The sequence below is a fragment of the Mixophyes fleayi genome, chromosome 7 (genome assembly GCF_038048845.1).
Source record: "Mixophyes fleayi isolate aMixFle1 chromosome 7, aMixFle1.hap1, whole genome shotgun sequence".
NCBI classification, from domain to species: domain Eukaryota; kingdom Metazoa; phylum Chordata; class Amphibia; order Anura; family Limnodynastidae; genus Mixophyes; species Mixophyes fleayi.
Genome location: NC_134408.1, coordinates 22,478,187 through 22,499,966, shown reverse-complemented (window position 1 = coordinate 22,499,966; position 21,780 = coordinate 22,478,187). Strand labels below are relative to the sequence as shown.

The 21,780-nt window shown below is 43.1% G+C and overlaps 1 protein-coding gene across 6 annotated transcripts in view; it reads left to right on the top strand.

The window, feature by feature from the left end:
• Positions 1-21,477, top strand: part of TSC2 (TSC complex subunit 2) — a 35,304-nt gene extending 13,827 nt beyond the window's left edge. The window contains exons 15-42 of one of the 6 annotated variants that reach the window (XM_075179324.1): positions 560-715; positions 867-971; positions 1,061-1,183; positions 1,845-1,951; positions 2,056-2,212; positions 2,332-2,454; positions 2,609-2,743; positions 3,447-3,636; positions 4,116-4,209; positions 4,701-4,803; positions 4,889-4,983; positions 7,594-7,716; positions 8,794-8,958; positions 9,111-9,269; positions 9,577-9,641; positions 10,438-10,620; positions 12,330-12,545; positions 13,097-13,165; positions 14,297-14,436; positions 14,546-15,045; positions 15,366-15,444; positions 16,449-16,535; positions 17,750-17,936; positions 18,024-18,163; positions 18,260-18,338; positions 18,728-18,819; positions 19,622-19,720; positions 20,834-21,477. In XM_075179324.1, coding sequence (XP_075035425.1) covers positions 560-715; positions 867-971; positions 1,061-1,183; positions 1,845-1,951; positions 2,056-2,212; positions 2,332-2,454; positions 2,609-2,743; positions 3,447-3,636; positions 4,116-4,209; positions 4,701-4,803; positions 4,889-4,983; positions 7,594-7,716; positions 8,794-8,958; positions 9,111-9,269; positions 9,577-9,641; positions 10,438-10,620; positions 12,330-12,545; positions 13,097-13,165; positions 14,297-14,436; positions 14,546-15,045; positions 15,366-15,444; positions 16,449-16,535; positions 17,750-17,936; positions 18,024-18,163; positions 18,260-18,338; positions 18,728-18,819; positions 19,622-19,720; positions 20,834-20,998 — 3,936 coding nt within the window. In that variant the 3' untranslated portion in view covers positions 20,999-21,477. Of the gene's footprint in view, positions 1-559; positions 716-866; positions 972-1,060; positions 1,184-1,844; positions 1,952-2,055; positions 2,213-2,331; positions 2,455-2,608; positions 2,744-3,446; positions 3,637-4,115; positions 4,210-4,700; positions 4,804-4,888; positions 4,984-5,987; positions 6,012-7,593; positions 7,717-8,793; positions 8,959-9,110; positions 9,270-9,576; positions 9,681-10,437; positions 10,621-12,329; positions 12,546-13,096; positions 13,166-14,296; positions 14,437-14,545; positions 15,046-15,365; positions 15,445-16,448; positions 16,536-17,749; positions 17,937-18,023; positions 18,164-18,259; positions 18,339-18,727; positions 18,820-19,621; positions 19,721-20,833 lie in introns of all 6 variants that reach the window. The other 5 variants (XM_075179323.1, XM_075179326.1, XM_075179327.1 and 2 more) reach the window with 5 other exon arrangements.
• The last annotated feature ends 303 nt before the right edge of the window (positions 21,478-21,780 follow it).

Below are 21,780 nucleotides of genomic sequence, written 5' to 3'. Positions count from 1 at the left end.
GACCCTTCATCATCATCACCATTTATTTATATAGCGCCACTGATTCCGCAGCGCTGTACAGAGAACTCACTCACATCAGTCCCTGCCCCATTGGAGCTTACAGTCTAAATTTCCTAACATACACACACACAGAGAGATTAGGGTCAATTTTTGATAGCAGCCAATTAACCTACTAGTAATGTTTTTTGGAGTGGGAGGAAACCGGAGCACCCGGAGGAAACCCACGCAAACACAGGGAGAACATACAAACTCCACACAGATAAGGCCATGGTCGGGAATTGAACTCATGACCCCAGTGCTGTGAGGCAGAAGTGCTAACCACTTAACCCAAGGGAAGGGTCAGCACGGTGGCTATGTCTGTATCTGACCACAATGTGTGTATCCATTCTGATACAGCACTAATCCCCCCTTTACCCCCGTAGAACCCGGCTGTTTGACATGCGTTGAATGGCTGTGGGTTTAAGTGGTCGGATCTGCATGTGAATCGGCAGCTTTAGTCTGGGAGATGCCTAGAATCCTATCTGACAGGCGTTGGTTCCTGATCACTCTTTGTTTTCAGGAGGAGCTGATTGAAAAAGTGGTTACATGTCAACTGGCCCAGATCCCGGAGGATAAAGATCACCAGGTTCGAAAACTTGCCACCCAACTCCTGGTGGACTTGGCTGAATGTTGCCATTCTTGTCACTTTAACAGCCTGATGGACATCATTGAGAGGGTGAGATTGGTTTTGTGTGTTTCTATGCTGCCCTTGCTGTTGTGTATCGAAGAGAAATCCTTTGTTGCCTAAAGTGTACTAGTGGTTTTGGTTTTGAAGGAATTGGCGCAGGTCCTAATACCCTATCGCCTTGACTCTGTCTTTGTATTAGGTTGTGACCCGTTCGCTGTCCATAGCACCAGACTCTGCAGGGCAGGATGCTTCATCTCTGGAAGATGTGAAAACGTCCGTGCTGGGTCTAATGGTTATACTGCAGGTGGGAACCAGCGCTGCTTATCCAGTTGTCTGGTGGGGAAACCAGCTCTCTATACAACTAATCCTCTCCTCTGTTCTTCCCGTGTGCAGACCAAGCTGTATATTCTTCCCGCTAGCCATGCCGTGCGTGTGTACGAGATGCTGGTCAACCACATCCAGTTGCACTACAGGAACCTGTACAATTCCCCCATCGCCAGCAGCATCCGCCTCCAGGTGAATCAAATATAAAATCTGCAGAGCTGCTCTCTTTGTGCTACAGAGTTCACCTGTTTCATTACTGCAGAAAATTCTAAGGAGAAAGACTTTATACTGCAATGTCTTCCCCCGTAAGTAGTGATAAAGCTGATATGGGAGAAGACGCACTGTAGAACAGAAATATGCCAGTGACGGGCAACTTTGTTTTTCGAGGGTGACCCGTGCGGTCTTCAAAGCTTTAAAAGGGCCGACAAGGGGACATAATAAAGCATCACCACCAAACACTCCCCGTCAGGTTGTGTGAAATCCCTGCATTGTGTAGAGGTCATGTGATGCAGAAGTCTGTGCATCCCCCCACTGGTCTTCCTTGCTCTTTGCTTTAACAAGGCAGAGAATAAAATTGGAAGCAGCTGGATTTGAGGGAGGGGGTGGTGGCTCAAGTCTTAGCGGGTTACTGACTGCTCATTGGCTACCTGTTGCCCACCACTGATCTATGCCGTTGAGTAGCTCTCAGCCATGCTGGTTATTGGGGTGTATTGGATATGTAAATGCAGGTTATGGGGTCCCATATATGAGCAATCAAGGACACTAGAACTTGGCATTCACCACTAATTCAAATACCATCTTTTCTTCAGCAGTTAACTAGTGTCTTATGTCTATTTTCCTCTTTTAATGAAAGGTGTTTGATTTCTTCTTACTCCTGCGAGCTGACTCTCTGAAACGGATCGGTCTTCCCAACAAAGACGGAGCTGTGAGGTTCAGTCCATACTGTCTCTGTGAATTTGTGTAAGTGCCAGTGGTGCCTCTTCTATTCTCTTTCTGTTGTCTGAGCCGTACATATTTGTAGCGTTTTGTCTGTGTGGTGTTATCCTTTAACTATTCTCCACTAGGAATGAGCCAGAGAAGAGGCCGACTGACAGGAAACCCGCTGGTACTCTATCGCCTCCGACCGGTAGCCCCAGCCTCTCCTCCCAGATTGTGTTTCCTCGCATGGGTTCTATGCCTTTTGCCCTGGCCTTTGGGGTCATCCTGCAATGTCTAAAGCAGGTATAGTGTTCTTTCCTCCAAGCCATCCTTTGGCTCGTTGCGGTTCTGTATCTAATGTGCTTTATCCACTGCTGAGATTGAGGTACCTACTTACATTCCTATCTCCCTTTGCTCTGCAGGAGACGGACTGGAAAGTTCTTAAACTGGTTCTCAACAAACTGCCGGAGTGTCTGCGTTACAAGCTGCTCATCCTGTCGTCTCCCTGCAACATCGACCAACTCTCCTCCTCTCTCTGCACTATGGTGAGCAATGACATACTGCGTCGGTGTTCAGTCTGTATGGAAACTGAACTACTTTGGAATTCCGCTATTAACCCAGATTTGCTGAGATTCTAGACTCCCGTGTATCGTTGTGTTAGCATGGAACTCGAGACTCTGACTGTGTACTGTCTTTCAGCTCTCGGATCGAAGTGCGAGTGAGCGTCTTCACAATACCCCCGATGGTTTCTCTCGTACTGACCTACAGCTCGCGGTGGTTCCAGTGTTAACTGCATTAACGTCCTACCACCCTCATTTGGAGATCAGTAAACAGGTTTGATTTTACATCTCTTTCCCTGAAGTCCCAAAACGGACCCCACTTAGTTGGATCGTTTCTTTGGGTGTATCCCAGCAGCCATACAATTTAGTGCAGGTTATATAGAGAACTATATAATGTAATTCTGTAGGAAGGGTATGAAAGAGATGCCTTAAAACGGCTAATTTGATGAAACAATCCCGAAGATAAAACTAGCCTTCCTAGATCGGAATTGCCTGTATAGCAACTGCTAAGAGAGGCGAAGAAGTGTAATTGATCTAGAGATGAACTGTCATAGGATCGGAGATACAGTGAGCTCCCAATGTGTTTTATCCAATCAGGATATTATTCCACATTGCAGTCGTTTCTCTATATATACATAAATCAGCGCATGCACATACTTCTACTCGCTGGGATTTAGTTATTACTACTGTACTGGGGACATCTCTCCTCAGCAAAGCCCAGATCATCTATAGAAAATCAAAGACCTTTAAAGAATTGTTAGCCTTGAGTTGTCTCGGCCCTGTTTAGAAAGAACCCAACTGGTTACATACAAAGAAAAACTGGCGGAATCTTTAACTACTGAAGCGTTGTACGTTTTCCTACACCCACGAGAAACATTTTGCACCTCAGTAGTCTGATTTTGTAGATCATGCCAGAGACGAGGATTGTAATAGTGGTGATGTAATGATGGGTTGATGAACATGTTGACTCTTCGTAGAGGGAGATGGTGCATTGTCTGGAAACCGGCCTCATCTATCGCTGTGCCAAGCAGTGTGTGGTTGCCTTGTCCATGTGCATGGTAGAGATGCCGGGGATCCTGATCAAATCGCTCCCAGTGCTCATCGTCAAGCTGACTCACATTTCCGCCACAGTCACCATGGCCATCCCCATGCTCGAGTTCCTATCCAGTGAGTGGTTTTGGTTATTTAAGCTTTAATGTGGGCTTTAAATGTCTCTTTACACCCAGTGCATGATGGGAAGCTACAACCTGTACCTGGAGCTACTGTGTAGAATACCATAGACACATGTAGTCTCTAGTGCTGGGCTGGCCAATCTGTGGCTCTCCAGGTGTTGTGAAACTACAGGCCCCAGCATGCTTTGCCAGTAGATGGTCTGCTGATGGCTACTAGTCCCATGCTGAGACTAGTAGTGTCACAACACCTTGAAAGCCACAGGTTGGCCAGGTCTGCTTTAGTGCAACTTCTGTAGAAAGCTATGAATATTGTAGTTAAATGACAGTCAACAATTTTGTTAGCAGTTACATTTACACATGAAAGCATCTTGTTAGGCTAAGAAAACAGATATGTTCCTTAAGCTTTTGGAATTGACACTTTCTGAGTTTGCCTGTGTCTTTAAACCTCCTATATGTTATATATTTCTCTTTCAGCCCTTGTTCGGCTGCCCCATCTGTACGGAAACTTCGCTGCAGAGCAGTATGCCAGTGTGTTTGCCATTTCCCTTCCTTACACCAATCCATCAAAGTGAGTCCCGCTGTGGGGTTGGGGGTAGCAATTTGTGAACACTAATGCTATAACAATTGCTAAATACAACATTGAGAAGTTCAAAAAGACTTTAGTTTGCGGCCGGGGTGTTCCTGAGAGATGAGCATGTGATAAAGATGACGCTGCATCGCTGACGGGCCTCCCATTGCCTGCTTCAATAGGCTAAATGTTACCCTGATCCCGCCCAGTTCAGTGTTGCCTGTATATTGGGCAGAAGTGATCTAAAATACTCTAGGCTGATCTAGTGCTGTGATTGGCTGCAGGCTGCTCTAGCCCCACCCCTTCATCTTATCGTTCAGAAGTAGGAGTGCAATAGGTTCTCTGACCCTAGGCACAGGCACTTTAATAATATGCACCTTTAATGTCTGTGCACAGTATTTACTTTAAACTGAGCTGAATACACTACATGAGTTTTTTTTAAATGCCATACAAATCTAAATGGTCTTGTTCAATGTATGTTCTTCCGGCAGGTTTAACCAATACATTGTGTTTCTGGCCCACCATGTCATTGCTATGTGGTTCATCCGCTGTCGGTTATCTTTGAGGAGAGACTTTGTTCCGTACATCACGAAGGTAACAACTGCTGCGACTTATCTGGTCCGCACTAAGGTGTAATCATGAAATGCTACTTTACCCATTGTCCTCTCCTATCTACCAGGGTCTGCGCTCTAACGTCCTGCAGAGCTTCGATGACACACCCGAAAAAGGGAGTTTCAGAGCCCGCAGTACCAGCCTAAATGAGAGGCCTAAAAGGTATGCCTTAGTGTAGCCTACAATTACTAAAACACACATGGATAGAGCTGTGGTTTGCAACTGCTCAGGATAACCCTGAATGAGGACATCATAATTTCACATAATTTAAATTCGGCAATAAAATTAATATTCAGCCTTAAAATCATCTGCATTGAGATGGAGAGGCTGACTATCAGTATGTCGTAGGGGATTATTAGATTTATGCATTTTCTGCAGTGTTGCCCATTGTGTATTTGTGACCGGCCTCTGATATAAAGCACTGCTGGATCCAAAAGGCATTTTGGGTCAAAATTGAAAGGCATCTTGTAACCCTAAAAAAAGATATGTAAAAGTTTTCTTACGTTGACCTTTATGCGTAAACTGGTTATCTACAGTATCTCACTGAAAGCTATGGTCATTGGCTATTTAGCCTCTAATATTCTCTGCAGTGTCTATGAAGGACAAGAAATCTGATCTCTGAGGTTTCACGTTAAGTGGAACTAGTCACTTTGCTTAGAGGTCAACTGGACCTGACCACGTAGACTGGCCTTACAGACAGCCATGAAACGCGTGGTGCATAGCTTGTAAGAGTATTGCTGTTAGGACAATGCAAGAAAGTCTCACGGATTAAAGAAAAACATTTTGTTTCAACTTTATTTCTAATACTTTATTTGTAGCTTCAAAAATGTGAAATGTATTGCATATCTCCCTATTGGTGACATTTAAATGTTAATTGCCATAAGATTTTTATTTTTTTGTATAAACCATTAATCACAGGATGGCTGTTGCCTAAATTTAACCCCTTAAGGAGACTGTCTTGTCCGTCCTTTTTCATGTGCTTATTTATAAAGGAACGACCAACCGCGCTCTTCAGAACCATTTTATTAGGTTTAACTTTCTATGTTGTCATTGTAAACGCAATCCATTGTATTATTATTTTTATCTTTAAGCATTTTAGTATATGTTACACCTGTGATGGCTATTCATTGTATTCAAACAATACTGACTGCATTCCCTGCTTTTAGGGAAATCTATTATGTTCTAAACAGGTATGTTCTGCTGTCATCCGTCTACAATGAGACAACATCGAGGTCCTGCTATGTGGCAAACCGTTTACTGGATAGCTAACCACGCGATGCAATCCAATCATCACAATTGATATAATTGCATATCATTTAGTATCTGGGTAATGACCATGATCAACGATGGTTAAACTAATTTGGTTGAATCTTCAGCCCCACAATTTGTTCAGAAAATTATGCCACAGTTTCCTTGACTAGCAAGTAGCGATGAGATGAATTAGTCTCTGTGCGCTCTTAAGAATATGTAAGTGCAGGTTTCCTGTACTTGGTGGGGTATTTTCCTAAACACTGTTCTAGAATATTACGGTAAAGACAATACTGCAAACAAAAAAGTTTAACATTAAAACCTGCTCATATTTCATGGGTTACCAGCAGTTTATAAATATGGAACTAGTATTGCTAGAAATCCTTGCTGGTTTTTTTTTTTTTTTTGCAGTTTCTGAATTCCCAGAATTCATAGGTTTCATAGAGGGCGCTTATCCCCTTTTCCCAAGAACCAAAGTGAGCTGGCTTATTTTGTGATTCGTCTAAGCGCAGTGATATTGCAGAGTATTTTGGGGACTCCTCCCCTTCTTGGTTTGCATAGTCTGCGTAAAACGACGCTGCAGTGCCTACTTCTAGTATAGTTCTTCCCCCTACAACCTCCATCATTCCCATAATATTGTGGTCCACCTACCCCTAGGGAAGCTGCAAGAGGGGCAGGAGACGTGTCTAAGAAATAACCAGCATCTGTCTGTGGGTTATTTAAATTAATAGCTTAATGTATATATGGATCTGTTGGCAGATTTGCTGCTGGTTTGGTTTCCTCACCCTGTTGGTGTATTATTGCTTATGCATGGTTAATGTTTATAGCACTATAGTTTTAAGATTTGATTCGGTTTTATAAGGTTGCCCAGAACAGCCTCGATGTTGTCTCCCAATATAATCACAGGTGGATTTCTTGTTTTTGAACCAACATTACCAATGGAGCGAGATTGGTTCCATTGTGGTGCTGATCAATCTTTTTATTCTTTTTTGCTTTTCTGATTTGTTTTGTTTTTTTTTTTCCTCTCTAAAATGTCTAAAATATTTAGCGACTTCAAAAGAACCATTTGTGAGCAATCTGGGTTATAAATAACTGTAGTACAAGCTGCCGTAGACGTGTCACAAATTTAACAGGCGTTGCCTGGTGTTACATTCTGAAATTTGTGATGTGTGGCCACTTTCTCGCTCTCCCCCCGTTACACGACTGGTACTTCTGATGTCGCTGCCGTTTGCTTCCTTTTTTTATTTTTTTCTGCTTAAAACTTTATTTTTGCTTTTTTGCCTTCTCATTTGTGGCATTTATTTTTTGTTTTTTTCTGTTTCTCCTCTCCTATGGTGTACCCCCCCAATTCTGATGTCCGCGGGCCTTCTGGTGTAACCGTTCTACGTGACCTTTCACTGGTTTCCAACTCCGTTCTGTGGGTGGGGTGATTCTTTTTTTTTTTCCCCCACTTGTGTGAATTATGGGTTGGGCGTTGGGCTTCCCTGCCCTCACGGCCTGCTGGGGCACTTCTTGAATGGGTAGCTTGAAGCTATCTAAACACGTCAAGCCGGCCTTGAGTGACTCCTCCCCAGTGAAAGAGATGAGGGAGCTTTCCAATGCCTTTCGATCTCGCAGCATCAGTGTGTCGGAGCGTGCTGCGTACAGGTAGAAGCTGGGGGATGTAATCCGAGTCGTCTGCACCGGAAGGGGGGGGGGGTGGTATGGGATGCATGCCAGGGAGTTTTGCATGGCAAACTTAAACACTAGTGCCCATTCCATAACCCTTCTAGCAGGTCCTGAGATGTGGGGCCCTAACCCACAAGATGCACGTTTTCTTTCTACTGAAATTCTTGGAGCAAGTTTTATTTTGATTTTAACTTAACACATTCTAAAAAGAAAAGACTGCAATCTGACCCCTCACATTCTGTCCCCCTCTCCTCTGTTACTGAATTATTTGCAACCTTTTATGACCCACTGAGCTGTTAAAAGTTCCGGTGTTTAATTTTTCAAGTGATGGAGCTCAGACTGCGTTCTTTTCTTGTATGGTGTGGGATTGTAGAAGAATAAAAAATGTCTTTTGGTTTGTGCATGATTGATATACATTTTAAATCTTGCAACAGGTCTGCGGATCATGACTTTTGGGTTCCTGCATTATGCCAGGCTTTAATGGGAATATCCACTTGTCTTTGCTTGGCACACTGGTTGCGTCTGTCACCAATGCTTGTCGCTAACATCCCTTATGGAGTGTTTAACAAGAGATGTATAACCTTTCTGAAAACAAATCTGTGTTGAGAATGACCCAATGGATATACACGCTTGGTTTTTGCATCCTAAAGGACACTGTTACTGTACATCTGAAGATATCGGGATTTTAGAAGTAAAAATGCATAGTCTATGAACGGGCCCAAAACCTAGAAAAGACAGACTATAGTGACACAGAAGGGTGTATAGAAAGTCTAGTGTATAATCGAAGTGCTGCAGATCTATTGCTTGCACACCTGGACAGTCCGTTTTGTATATTTAAGTGACCTTAGACCATATGGACAGTTTGCCCCCCTGGGGATTAGCTATATTATACTTTTTAAAACTGATAATTCCTCGGCCTGCACTGTTAGAACGCTCTCTAGGGCAATCAAGGTGGAGTGTTACCGGCATACCTTGACTTAAAGGGGTTAGTTAGTCATGCTCCGACAGACCTGACGTGAATAGATTCAGTCATCAACACCTCATTGCTTTGTACAGCCGGATGCAGACCTCTGTTACCAGTTCCAGCCTGAGCTCAGCCGATGAAAGCTCCATGGCCCAGGCTGACGACAGTCTGAAGAATCTTCACCTAGAGTTGACGGAGATATGCCTGGACATGATGGCTAGATACGTCTTCTCCAACTTCACAGCGGTTCCGAAGAGGTGAGTTCCCAAAGACTCTGCATCTTATTGAAGGTAACTTCCTATTTTTTCATGGTCAAGTAATGAAAGTGATTCGAATTGCTGATTGCCTTTTCCGATGAAAGTTTGAAGAGTTGTTTTTGTTTTGTGTGCTAAAAATTTCTCTTCTGTAGATCACCAGTTGGTGAGTTTCTTCTGGATGGGGGAAGAACGAAGACCTGGCTCGTTGGTAACAAGCTGGTGACTGTGACGACTAGTGTGGGGAGGGGAACACGCTCCCTCCTTGGCTTGGATACTGGGGATGCTCCAAAGGAGGGGGATAATGAATTCGGGTAATGTCCTGTTTTAGTGAGTTGGGTTGTTTTGAATTGCAGCTGGTCATCCGTAGTACAAAAGTACTTTGGTTTGCTGCGTTCTAACGCCCTATTCCTCACCGTATCCCAGATAGACTATGTATCTAGAAGGGTAATTGGCTTAAGAGCTGGTTGACATTAAGAAATTTTGTCCTTTTGTACATTGTGTATTTTAGCAAGTAGGTTCATCTTTGACCAAGCCACTATTATATAGAGCCCTGTAGTTGCCATTAGAAATTGCGGCTTATAATTTTGGTGTCCATCTTTTTTTTGTTTGCCTTTGAAGGATACCTATGCAAGCAGAGCAAGTCAAAGAAGCTCCTAAGATTGACCTGCAGGCGAGAAAGCAGGGTATGCAATCGTCACGTCACAGAGTCCGCTCCATGTCTGGTGAGGACCCCTCTCCCTTATTAGTCTTCCCTCTGGGGTATTGGGAAAGGGCATCTTCTGAGAATATAGTACACCAGGACTCGCCAGTCTCTTCCCGTGACCGGTGTTGTCATCTGTGCCTCCGAATCCAACAGCCTTAAAGCCTCTGCTAGTTCTGTCGTATTTTCGTGTGGTTCATACAAACCAATAATGCACTAAAAGTAACATTTCCTGTCACGTAGCTGGGAGGTTTTTTTTTTTTTTTTGGCTGTTGGATTCCTTTAACTTTTTGCTTTTGTGTCTGCTACCAGGTATTTTACCCAGATTGACTTGCGCCCCCCCCCCCCCCCCCCCCCCCCACTGTTGACCGAAGATGTATATGGAGGCAGCCATTTTGTGGGTCGAACCAATACTGATGAAAATGGGGACTATAAGTTCACAACAAGCCTCGTTCCTTTAGTGAGGTCACTGCCTACCATTGAATTAATAGGTTCCAGCCTTATGATTGGTTCAGCCCACAAAATGGCTGCCGCCTCTGTGCGTCAGAAGTAGGTGCGCTGCAAGAGCTTACTTGATGCTTTACATCAGGCCTGTCCAACCTGCGGCCCTCCAGGTGTTGTGAAACTACAAGCCCCAGCATGCTTTGCCAGTAGACAACCTGTTGATAGCTGGAAGGGCATGCTGGGACTTGTAGTTTTACAACATCTGGAGGGCCGCAGGTTGGATAGGTTTGCTTTACATGAAGAACTGGTTGCATATTCATACTGACTTTCTCCAGGTGGACATGGGCTACGAGCTGGTTCGGAGGGTAGTTCCCTGTCATCCCCCGGAGGGACTGCAGGAAGCAGGGGAGAAAAGACCTCCCGTAGGGTGCAGGTGAAGAAGGAGAAGGCCACCTTGGCTGACTTTGTGCCTGTGCTGACACAAGGCTGGGCAGAGGTCCTCGTACGGAGACCTACAGGTAAATAAACGCATGAGGTGGATTATATTGATGATCAGCAGCTAAATCCTTACATTGGTTTTACTAGTTTTTTCACTATGTAATGTAACCTGCTTTTATGCACTAGAGCTATACTCTAGAGCAGTGTTGGCTAACCTGTGACACTCCAGGTGAAACTACAAGTCCCAGCATGCTTTGCCAATATATTGCAGCTTATTGCTGAAAGGGTATGCAGGGGAGTGTCACAGGTTAGCCAACACTGCTCTAGATCAATGGTCCTCAACCTGTTTTGATGACCTATTTAGTTCCAATACCTCTAAATTAACACTTGCCAATCGTCCCAACCAAGTTCTTCTGAGAGGCCGCACACCGTTGTAGAATACCTGAGGCTTTTGTACTAAAGATCTAAGTAACTCCTCTCTACCCAATAACATCTGCTGATTAAGCACAATCCCCCACCCAAAGGACCACACGAGCTCAAGAGGGATGTAGGCTAAGGAAATTCCAAGCGACAGAGGAATTGGAGAGTAACAAAATTAACCAATGAATGATCTGACAGCTTCATGTATTATGATGAATGAAAATGTCCTTAACTGGTATTACAGGTGGTACGGTGTTCTAGCAAAAGGAGAACTTATATTGGCCCCCACCACGGACCTCCAAGGTATTACTTGGATAGAATTTCCTGACGACCCAAAATTTGTTCTTTTTACCAGGAAAAAAAACAAACTTTTAATTGTTCCGATTTTAAATGTCGACAATTGCCAAATAGCAGCACTCTGGGGGGGAAAACAGAAATCCCGCCCCTCACTTCCATGATTAGTCTGATTTGGCACATATATGACATTGAATCTGAGCACACAATTCAGGGACTGCTTTGGATAGAGAGGAGACCTGGTGTTCATTCCATGGTAAATTCTCTTAAACTGTTTAATTGTGATACATATAGGGGGAGATTCAATTCCTTGCGTTCTTTAGAAAAATGTGGGGTGCGCCTCATTACCGTTAGAGCAGTAACACTGATTTCTGCTCGGTGAGCTGCGAGCAAACAGCGTTGAAATTACGGTAGTAACGGTAATGATGTGCACTGCAGGCAGTTCTAAAGAACAACGCGGGGAATCGATTCTCCCCCATAATCTTACTACTTCCCCCATCTCTACTGTCTTCCAGAAATCCACCTCACTGACCCCTTTATTTCCACCCCATTATGTATTTTAACATTGGATTGAATCACCAGAACATTTTTTACAATATAATTTGCACTATTCTTATACAGTACGGGCTTTCTAAACTCCTGTATCCTGTAATCAGAATAAGTTTAAGCTTTATGTACAGTATTCTATGTATAATGTTTTGTCTCAGTTCTATTAAAGTAAAAACAAAAAGGACTATTTTGTTACAATTTAATTTTCCGTGACAGTATAGATATCAATCTCAAAAGCAGATATTGTGAATGGAGACCTCTCTTCCTACACCACAATGGCACGAATGTATTCAGATACACTGTATTTCTGTGTTTGGGGAGTATTTGTCAACATGATGCACTGTGGTCTCCATACCCTATAACGGTCATTTGGAGATTTGTATGCTGGGTGAGTGCACTGGCTACAAATGTGGTGGCCGTTGTATTTTTATTTAAGACCTTGTTGTCTCTGTATTAAACAGACCGCTTAGATTAGAATGTAAATAGTGGTCTGTTCCATCTTGGTCTACAACCTTCTGTTCCCCAGGTAACACCAGCTGGCTGATGAGCTTGGAGAACCCGCTCAGTCCCTTTTCTTCGGATATTAACAACATGCCTCTTCAGGAACTGTCCAACGCTCTGATGGCGGCAGAGAGATTTAAAGAGCATCGAGAGACCGCTCTGTACAAATCTCTCTCCATGCCGGCCTCCACGCTGAGCTCAGCCACCAGCAAGCCTACCCGCCTGCAGAGAGCAAACACTGGTAAGTGCCGCTCCGCCACTTCATGTCACTTCTGAAGTTCTCTTCTCCATTTGACCAGAAAGATCCAAACTGGAATCTCCTGCTGTTTCTTGCCTCTGGTTCTAGAACTGGCCAGTGATTCCTATCCTCCATCATTGAGGATTGCTCAAGCAGTGTTTTGTAAAGAGTACCTTGTACCTAAACAGATTGAAAAGTCATTTTGCGGGTTAAATCAGCTCTGTTTGGAACAGACGCCTCATGAGTATTGCCCGTGTCCCTTGACTATTGGTCACGATGTGTCTAAGATGTCGCTGGCTCTTAGCGTAATCCTAAGTCTCATGAATATTGGTTCAGCTCACAAGATGGCTGCCTTCACACTGACCGGCACTCCTTTAAGAGTTGCTGGCCAATACTTCTTGTCGGCCAACATTGTCAGAGTATCCCAGAACTAGAGGGTTAATGTAACTGGTCTCTGTGGGCGGCTTTGGGGACTGAAGTCTTGAATGGCTGCTCTGACCATATGATCCAGTGGTCGGAACATCTTGCAATCTGCTCTTCCTCTCCCATTGCAGTGGCTTCTATCTCTATCGCCTCCCAGTCCAGTGGTCAAGGGAAGCTGCTTAGGAGCATTTCCTGGGCAGGTATATATATATATAGCTCCAAGGAACCCTGCAGAATCATGTTTGACCCATTGACATATGCCTGTATCTTAACTAGCCTGTAGTGTTTTGTTTTTTTCCAATCTCTTTACCAAACTCATCCGTTTACTGTGTTCTTCATTGCTAATTTGAAAAACCAACAATAAAACCTATTTGTGGCATGATCTTTGTTCTGCACACGACTGGCTGGTTTGTCCTAACTTATCGGGCTCTCTGTGGAACGGAACACTATGTTCTGTAGATTCCCCCCCAACCCACTAAGAGCGCATGTCGGCTTGTCTAACAGTCAGACTGATCTCCCTGCTCACAATATAAGGATACTGTGCACCATTGTAGATTGTGTGACCTTCTCACTAACATGCTGTCGCTCCTGTCCTTTTTAAAGACCCCTGTTTCGGCTGCCTGCCTTGCCGCTGTTGATGGTTTGTTGAAGCTGTTTGATTTCAAATCTACATTTTATTTTTATTTCTTTATTTTTTTTGCCAGTCAAGGAACATCTACAGATTGGAGCACTGATTTTCAGAATAAAAATATATCCAGGCTTTAAACGGTGTAGAAAACCAGATTAGATTTGAAATCCAGTATTCTTGTTAGTAATGAGCTTTGTGTTTTTTGGCCTTGCTTCAGCTTTCATATTGTTAATTGTTCCATTTGTGAGACCAGTTCGCTATCTAACGAGTTGTTTAATGTTCAAGAATCATAGCTTTTTTTTTTTTCCTATCTGTATATTATGAGAGCATTTACAGATCCACAAACGGTTTGTCTTTTCTTGTATATATTTATCTTTTAATTTGCATGGCTTCCTTTTGAAGATATCTGGCTTAGTTTACAGCTTTTTGTAGGTGAACTTAAGATGTAAGTGTCTATACAATATGGATTGTATCAATTAAGGAAAAGCATACACATTCCTTCCATTGTCAGTAACTAGATATATTTGAAAAAAAGAATCATGGTTCAGTTCATTAGACCTAGCCAGGACTCCTAATATAGGTATGTATTAAAAAGTGATACTTCCCCATTAACCAATGAACAATCAAGAAGCCTATATTTTGGCAGTACACGGTTAGTATATAATACTCTGCTGTTTGTCATATTATCGCCTCCACTTTACAGAATCATCGGTTGTGCCGGAGGAGGGCACAGAGGGTGAGGCCGAAGTAGCGTCTCCAGGTGGATCTCAAGAGTTGGATGATTTTGAAGCTGTGACTAATGACACCACCCAGGAACACAAGAAGACTGATGGGATCAGCAGGGTGAGCTGCTCTTACGAATTGTTTCAAAGCTGTAAAGAACATCTTGTTTGCCTAAAACTTATTTTTTTTTTCTTTCTAAATCCGTCTAATTTTTATTTCGTTTGTGAAGTCCTCCTCCACCTCCAGTCAAGAAGAGTCTGCAACCCAACATCGCTCAGAAGACCTGGAACTTGGTGGGATACCTATTGAAGGATCTGTACGTGAAATACCTTTCCAGCCCTCGCAGACGCTGAGCAAGTCCAGTTCGTCCCCTGAACTTCAGACCTTGCAGGAGCTTCCCAGAGAACCAGACACCAAAGACCACATCGATGCTCCACCTCTCGAACCAAAACCTCTACCACAGGCCATAATCATAGAACCTCCGGCTAGCCAGACTGACGGCCCGGAAGAGGACGCCTCTGCTACAACCGCATCTAAACCAGAAGTAGCTTCCGGGCTGGAGCCAGAGGTATCGCCTCCACCTCTCCAGTCCCCAAGTGGACATCGACCAAGGGGCCATACCATCTCTGATTCCGAACCTTCCAGACGGGGGAGGAGGATTAATGTTGATGCATTTAAGAACAGCACCAAGGCCAATAAAGCAGATAAAGTGCCTGGAATAGACCCAAGGTACAGGTTTCCCTCAATCTCTCTGAAAATAGACCAAGCTCATGCGCGCACACACAGCCACTGTTGTATCCACCTCGCCTCCATTCCAGTCTAGGACGGGCGAAATTGCTCTATGGAGATGTCCTTCTAGCGCATAGAGCAGGGATGAGGAAAGTAGCGCATGCTATATAGAAATGAGCATAAGTGGCTCCTAACATGTTCTAACCACGTAGCCATTTCCATTTTTTACGAGTGTCTAGGACTGATAGTGTGTGTGTGTGTGTGTGTGTGTCAGTGGTTAGAGTGCAGGTTGTTTTACGAACATTCTATGTGTCTTGCAGCTTTGTGTTCTTACAGTTGTATCACTCTCCGTTCTTTGGTGATGAGTCCAACAAGCCCATACTGGTCCCGAATACTCAGGTAAGTGGTGGCACTGAACCATTGTGACAACTGCCAGGTGCTGGTGAAGGGGTCTTTGAATCTATTAATATTAAATAAAACAAAAAGTGGGGGTGGGGGGGGAGGAGAGTAAAATTGTAATGTATGTCAACTTTTATGGTAGATTATTTTATTAGATCACACATTGCAAATGTACAGAACAAAACTTTAGAATTGTCTGTAGATATCAGTAAAATATACAATGCAAGTGCAGATTGTAACACAAATAGAAGAAATCAAATGTTCAAAAGTAGGAAAAGTGACCCAGATGATGTTGTGAAGCATATTTGTTTTTTTGTTTACATTGTATAGATCTGATTTATTATTCAGTAGGGGAATGTAGATGTAACTAGGTGTGGTTGGGGTACAACTTGGAATTTCACGACGATGAAAGAAAAAAAGTCTGTGCTGGACACCCAAGGTCAAATTCTGCAAGTGAAGTGGGAGAGTTTGCAGCTAATTGCAGAAGACTGTTCTGAAAATGTTTTATTTCTTAGAAGAACCTATTCTAAGTAGTTCCTAGTTTCTGCAATGATTTGGGATGAGCATTATTTTCATGCACACTTTGAGTTCCTGAATATGGAGGGACAGACTTGTATATTGTGTGTCTGTATACAAGACTAGTATGTATGGGACTCACACTGGTATAATATATGTAGGGCACATAGATTATGTGCTCAGCCACAGTGTGCAAACGAATACATCTGTAGGTTGAAATATGATTTTGGCCATGTGCACTATATTAATACATAATGCAGTATTCTGCAGAGCTACACATGCTGATGTTAACGTGACTACGTCACAAATTTGCTGCCTCCAAATCTTAGGGAATGGTTTAAGGATGTCAAAATTACTTGCAGATTATTGCACATGCAATTTAAGGTGAGGTTTTACAATGAGAACAACTTTTACGAAGTGCCCTTTAGCGTATTTATGGTGAGAAACTTATCTTTGTGTATTTTTGGATCTTATTTTATTAACTTTAGACATTTGAAAGAACGATGAAGCTACTTGATCAGATCCCGTCCTACGACACACACAAGATAGGAGTTTTGTATGTTGGAGAAGGGCAGGTAAGTGTTCATCTTTTTACATTGAGCTCATTAGAGGGTATCTGTTGCCTAAACACTGACGTGAGGGAGGAGTTTGAACCGCTGTTTAACTGTCTCATAGTTACTTCAAGATGCATAGCTGCTCTCGTCTCAAGACTCCTCCAACACACATTGGTGCATTTCTAGTCTGTAGAAGTGGAAAAAATCTCAGCTTGTGCAAAAGAGCTGTCTCTCGCTCGGTACCATGCTCCTCGGAGCTATTTAGCCACGCAGCGGTTCCAAAGCATTTGCACTGTGCAGCGGATGTTTTGCGCTTAACAAATGGACCACCTTTGATGGATTGACAGCATGTATGTAGGGATATCTGGGAGAGAAGGCAAAGGGGATTGGGCGTTCCTGTCTGGAGTACTTTGGAGGGTCCTTAATTAGAACCACTTGAGTGCCTTGAACGCATATCGCTAGTGTATATTAGACATCGCTGTTACTCCTGCTACCTTTATCTTGGTCATTCTACAAACAAAGTCTTCTGGAAGCAAGAGATCACATTTCTAAATGATAGTATGGGCACTCGAGGCTTTAGCTCCATGGTATATTTTGGGAGTCCTGGAGGATCACTGTGCACCCAGTAGCAACACAACAAACTTGTACACCAGACCTTATTCCAAACTTATAGCTCAATCTACATTCTTAGTTGATGCAAACTGGTCTAATGTCTAGCAGTCGCTTGCACCTGCAGTCCCATGAAATTACAGGGCTCTCAACCTGGGGTTTGAATGCCGTCTGCTGCAGATGGAGGCTGCTGACAACATCCATCCCTAGTAATTCACACCTCAGGTTGTGAGTCCTGAACAGTTACTGGATGGCAAGAGCTGGCGTGGGTGAGTTTTTCTCCTCGCCCGCAGAGATCCTAGACGTGAGACCCATGGAATTTTGTTAGGTTGGGTAATTTTGAATGTGTGATTCAGTCCCCAGCTATAAATTAGTTATTTAAAAAAGAAAAAAATTATCTTTTGCAAATGGAAATTCCATAGTTTTGTTTAACAAGAAAAATACAAATACCATAGCATCCCACTAACATGTTTATAAAACCTCACTTTTTATTCATAATGGCTTCCCAGACAATCCGCCTTACCTTGGCCAACTTGCAGATCTTCTGTCTGCCTCAGTGTCTGCTGGCTTCATAGACCTCTTTACATGCCATATGTACTTTCTCACCACAAATATGTGTTTGACAGATTGGCGATGAGCGGGCAATCCTGTCCAATGAACATGGTTCGTACAGATACACACAGTTCCTGACCGGTTTGGGGAAGTTGATCGAGTTGAAGGACACTCAGCCCGACAAGATATTTTTGGGAGGTCTGGGTGGCTGTGGAGATGATGGCCAGTTCACCTACTGCTGGCACGATGACATCATGCAAGGTAGGTCTTAATACGTAGGAGATCGATCCTAGCCCAATTACTCCTTGCTTCTTAGTGCAATGACTTTCTGTGTATTTTGTTTTAAAGTCATATTCCAGATCACTACTCTAATGCCGAACAATGAGATTGACCCGTACCGCTGCAACAAGAAAAGGCATGTTGGCAACAACTTTGTAAATATGGTGTACAACGATTCAGGAGAGCACTATAAGTTGGGCACTCTCAAGGTCAGTCCCTAACCCTTGTCGCTGTCAGACTGCCATCTCCTCTGCGTTCAATTGCTGGAATAAATGTAATGTAATGTCTGATGTACTTTTCGCCAGGGTCAGTTTAACTTTGTGGATGTGAACATTCAGCCCCTGGACTGTGACAGCAACTTGGTGACACTGCAGTGCCGAAAAGGTAACATCAGATTTTCCTGTTCAATGGCCTCTAGCGCTGTCAGTTCTTTATGCCATATGCATTATAACCCCAGGCTTCATTACCTGGAGAACACAGGTCCAATGTTTCTGTTGTATTCTTCCAGGCTTTGTTGCCTGGATAACACAGGTCCAATGTTTCTGTTGTATTCTTCCAGGCTTCATTACCTGGAGAACACAGGTCCAATGTTTCTGTTGTATTCTTCCAGGCTTTGTTGCCTGGATAACACAGGTCCAATGTTTCTAGCAAGTACATCCACCACCATAGGTGGATGGTGTAGATCTGATTCCTCAGTTATAATTAATGTTCTCCTTATGCTCTAACAATATAAAATGATAAAGGATTCATAATGTGATTTCTCTCTCCTGTAGATATGGAAGGTCTGGTTGATATCTCTTTGGCCAAAATTGTGTCCGATAAAAATCTGCCGTTTCTGGCCCGTCAGATGGCTCTGCACTCAAATGTGAGGATCCTTGTTATGTTTGATATATGCGGTAGTGATTGGCATATTATGCTGCAAGCGTTCAACATTCCTGCACTATAAAAACACCCATGTCTTGTTTTCATTTGTTTGCATATGTCCACTAAATATGGATTTGATTCTCTTTTCTGGAAGAGAAGCCACCTTGGCCTCTGGCCCTGTTGCATCCAAACTTTTCCCCCTTTGGACTGCACTGTGCCATCCTTTCTCCTAAATGATGAGGCCCAATAAGATATACTGGTGACCTCCCTACCCCTGTGTGAATGTTGCTGAAAATCTTCAGAATGAACTGGCTGCCTCAAAATTGTACCCCATGTTGTTCAAACTGCAAATAATGCAACACAAACTCCATCCATAACTGAAATTAGGAAAAGTTTTGGAGGGAATTGGGTGACCTAAAATAAAAGCTATATCTACCAGAACTTGGTTCAGGCAGAAGATTATTTTCCCTACGCAGGTTGACCATGTTTGGGATATTGAAGCCCCTGCCCCATGAACTTACCTTTCGGGGGAGAGGCTTCCACAACTGTTAACCACCAGATTATGAGGTAGGATCTTCCGCTTGGACCATTAAGAGCATATTGGGACCTGCTGGTTCCACACCACTCCTGTACGTACAACTTTTGTATTTTAGATCACCTAATTCCACCCAAACATTTTTCAGGTTTTTGTAGCATTGGCCTTTAAATTAAATTCACTTTTTCTTTGTCTCCCAAAAATATGCTTATGTATTTTTAGAGGTCTCCATTTATAAACTGAGATGTATATTCTTTGCGATTTTTAGATGGCCTCTCAAGTTCATCACAGTAGATCAAATCCCACAGATATTTATCCTTCTAAGTGGATTGCCAGACTGCGGCACATTAAGAAGATAAGACCGAAGGTAAGAAGTGGAGATGTGCTTTTTGCATTTCTATTATAACTTTCTTAAGATATTATTCTCCTCATGTACAACCTTTCATTAGACGGCCATCACCTCTTCTCCTCCCAGAGTCGTCATCTGATAAGTCTCGGTTCAGGAGCTTGAGGGGTCCCCTAGTAACGAGGGGTCACCATGACACCATCAGGAGTATGATGACAAGGGACATGCATTGTTCAGGATTCCTTCTGTTATCCACTTTCTTTGCAGACATGAACCTGGCTCTAAATGTCCTACAGGGTGACCCATTTTAAGCCCTTGCATTTGGTGCCTTTTTGTTTTCTTGCCAACAAGTTCTTCTTTCTCCTGGCTATTGTTTCACCTAGACAGTTCTCCTCCGTTGCTTTCCATTCCTCGTCTTTAATGACAACAAACCGACCTCTGTACAGTCCCATGCGTTCAACCTAAGTTGGTCTCCCATTTTCACATCAACCAGCAGTTTAGTTCCATCCTGTTGTCCTCTCCCTCAGAGCTCCATGGAGTTAGCGTATACTTGGGTGTGGTGCTTTGTCTGCAGATATCTGTCCAGGACTCAGAGTTCAGTAGTTTGGGCAAAGGAAGGAATGTGGAGCCTCCTGTCAGTCCATCTCCTGTTGGATCGGGGCAAAATCTGAATCTGTAGGGAGTCCCAGACCAACTCACCCTGAAGGTCTTACTCTGTTATACCCTGCTTTTTAGCTCACGACTAGCCCTGCAAGGAGACCCCACAAGTAGTAGGAGGGTAGAAGTCCTCAATCTTTTTGTATTTTCTTATTAAAACGCCTATGTTTGAATCAATAACAATCTGTCTTGTTCCAGCCTTGGAGAAGAGGATTTAATAAGTAAAAAAAAAAAAAATTGGCAAAGGTGCAATAAAAGGATATTTTTGTAAAGGGTGTAAAATATCAAAAGTATAGTAAATATGGCCTAAAACGTGATTGGTTATGCTTGAAAATCAGAAGTACGCACCCTGTGGCTCCTACTGTTAAATGACCGGTTCCAGCACACTCTGCTGAAATACTGGGACCTGTAATACTTGTAACAGACTTTGGTTATTATACATGTAATCAGTTGTTTATTGTATTATTTGTCTTCTAGATCCATGAAGAGCTGTTGGAAATAAGTGCAAACATGCCTTATCCCATGCACAACCTCTCAAACAGAGCTGCCCAGCAGAACCCGCCCTCTGCCAGCGGCGCTTTTGAAACTGGGCAGCGGACGCGGCTCATCTCGTCTGTGGACGACTTCACAGAATTTGCGTAACTCTTATAAGTAGTGAGCGGCTGGGATATGCTGGACTGATAGGTACGCCATGCGAACCCACCAGAGAGCGGATCGTGTCTGCTGAAAGTAGACTACAAAATACTGAACACTAATACCTTTCTGTGGTCGGGACATATGTAGCATCTTTTTAAGAGACTCTAAATTAAATTATTTTCAGTACTGGAATTAAATCCTAATTTATTGAAGACTTCCTCACCTGTGATGTGTGATTGGTACAGTCAGTGGCTATTGATCACACCACGTGGATCTTTCAGTCGGACACGGAAGGTGCCATTATTGGTTTTGAATTCTTGTTTTCAGCACAATTATAAATTAAACTTAATAAAAAAAACCTTCACTTCTGTATATTAATCTGCAAAGTGGATGAAGCTGTTTTTAGTATTTGTTGTTTTGGACATATCCAAAGCTATCCACAATGTCTGCACTTGAAGCTAAATAAAATATTCATTGCTATTCTACACAGCTGCTGGAAAATGTAAACATTCTTAAACAATTTACCTCAGCACTAATAACCACCTGGTACATTGGTTATACCCATCTACACACCCTGAGAAATGCAGCCTATCCGTTCACTAGTTACTAGTTAATTAGTTATTTTAATGTATGATAACAAAATGGCTGCCTCCTCAGTCACTAGTTCTCCAGTAGTTTAGCCTTCAACAGTTGACTCAAGGATGGGCTTATAATTATGGCATTCTTCTCTCCCATTTTTCCTTTCACATCTAACATTCCTGATTTGAAAATTTTGACATTTTAGATCA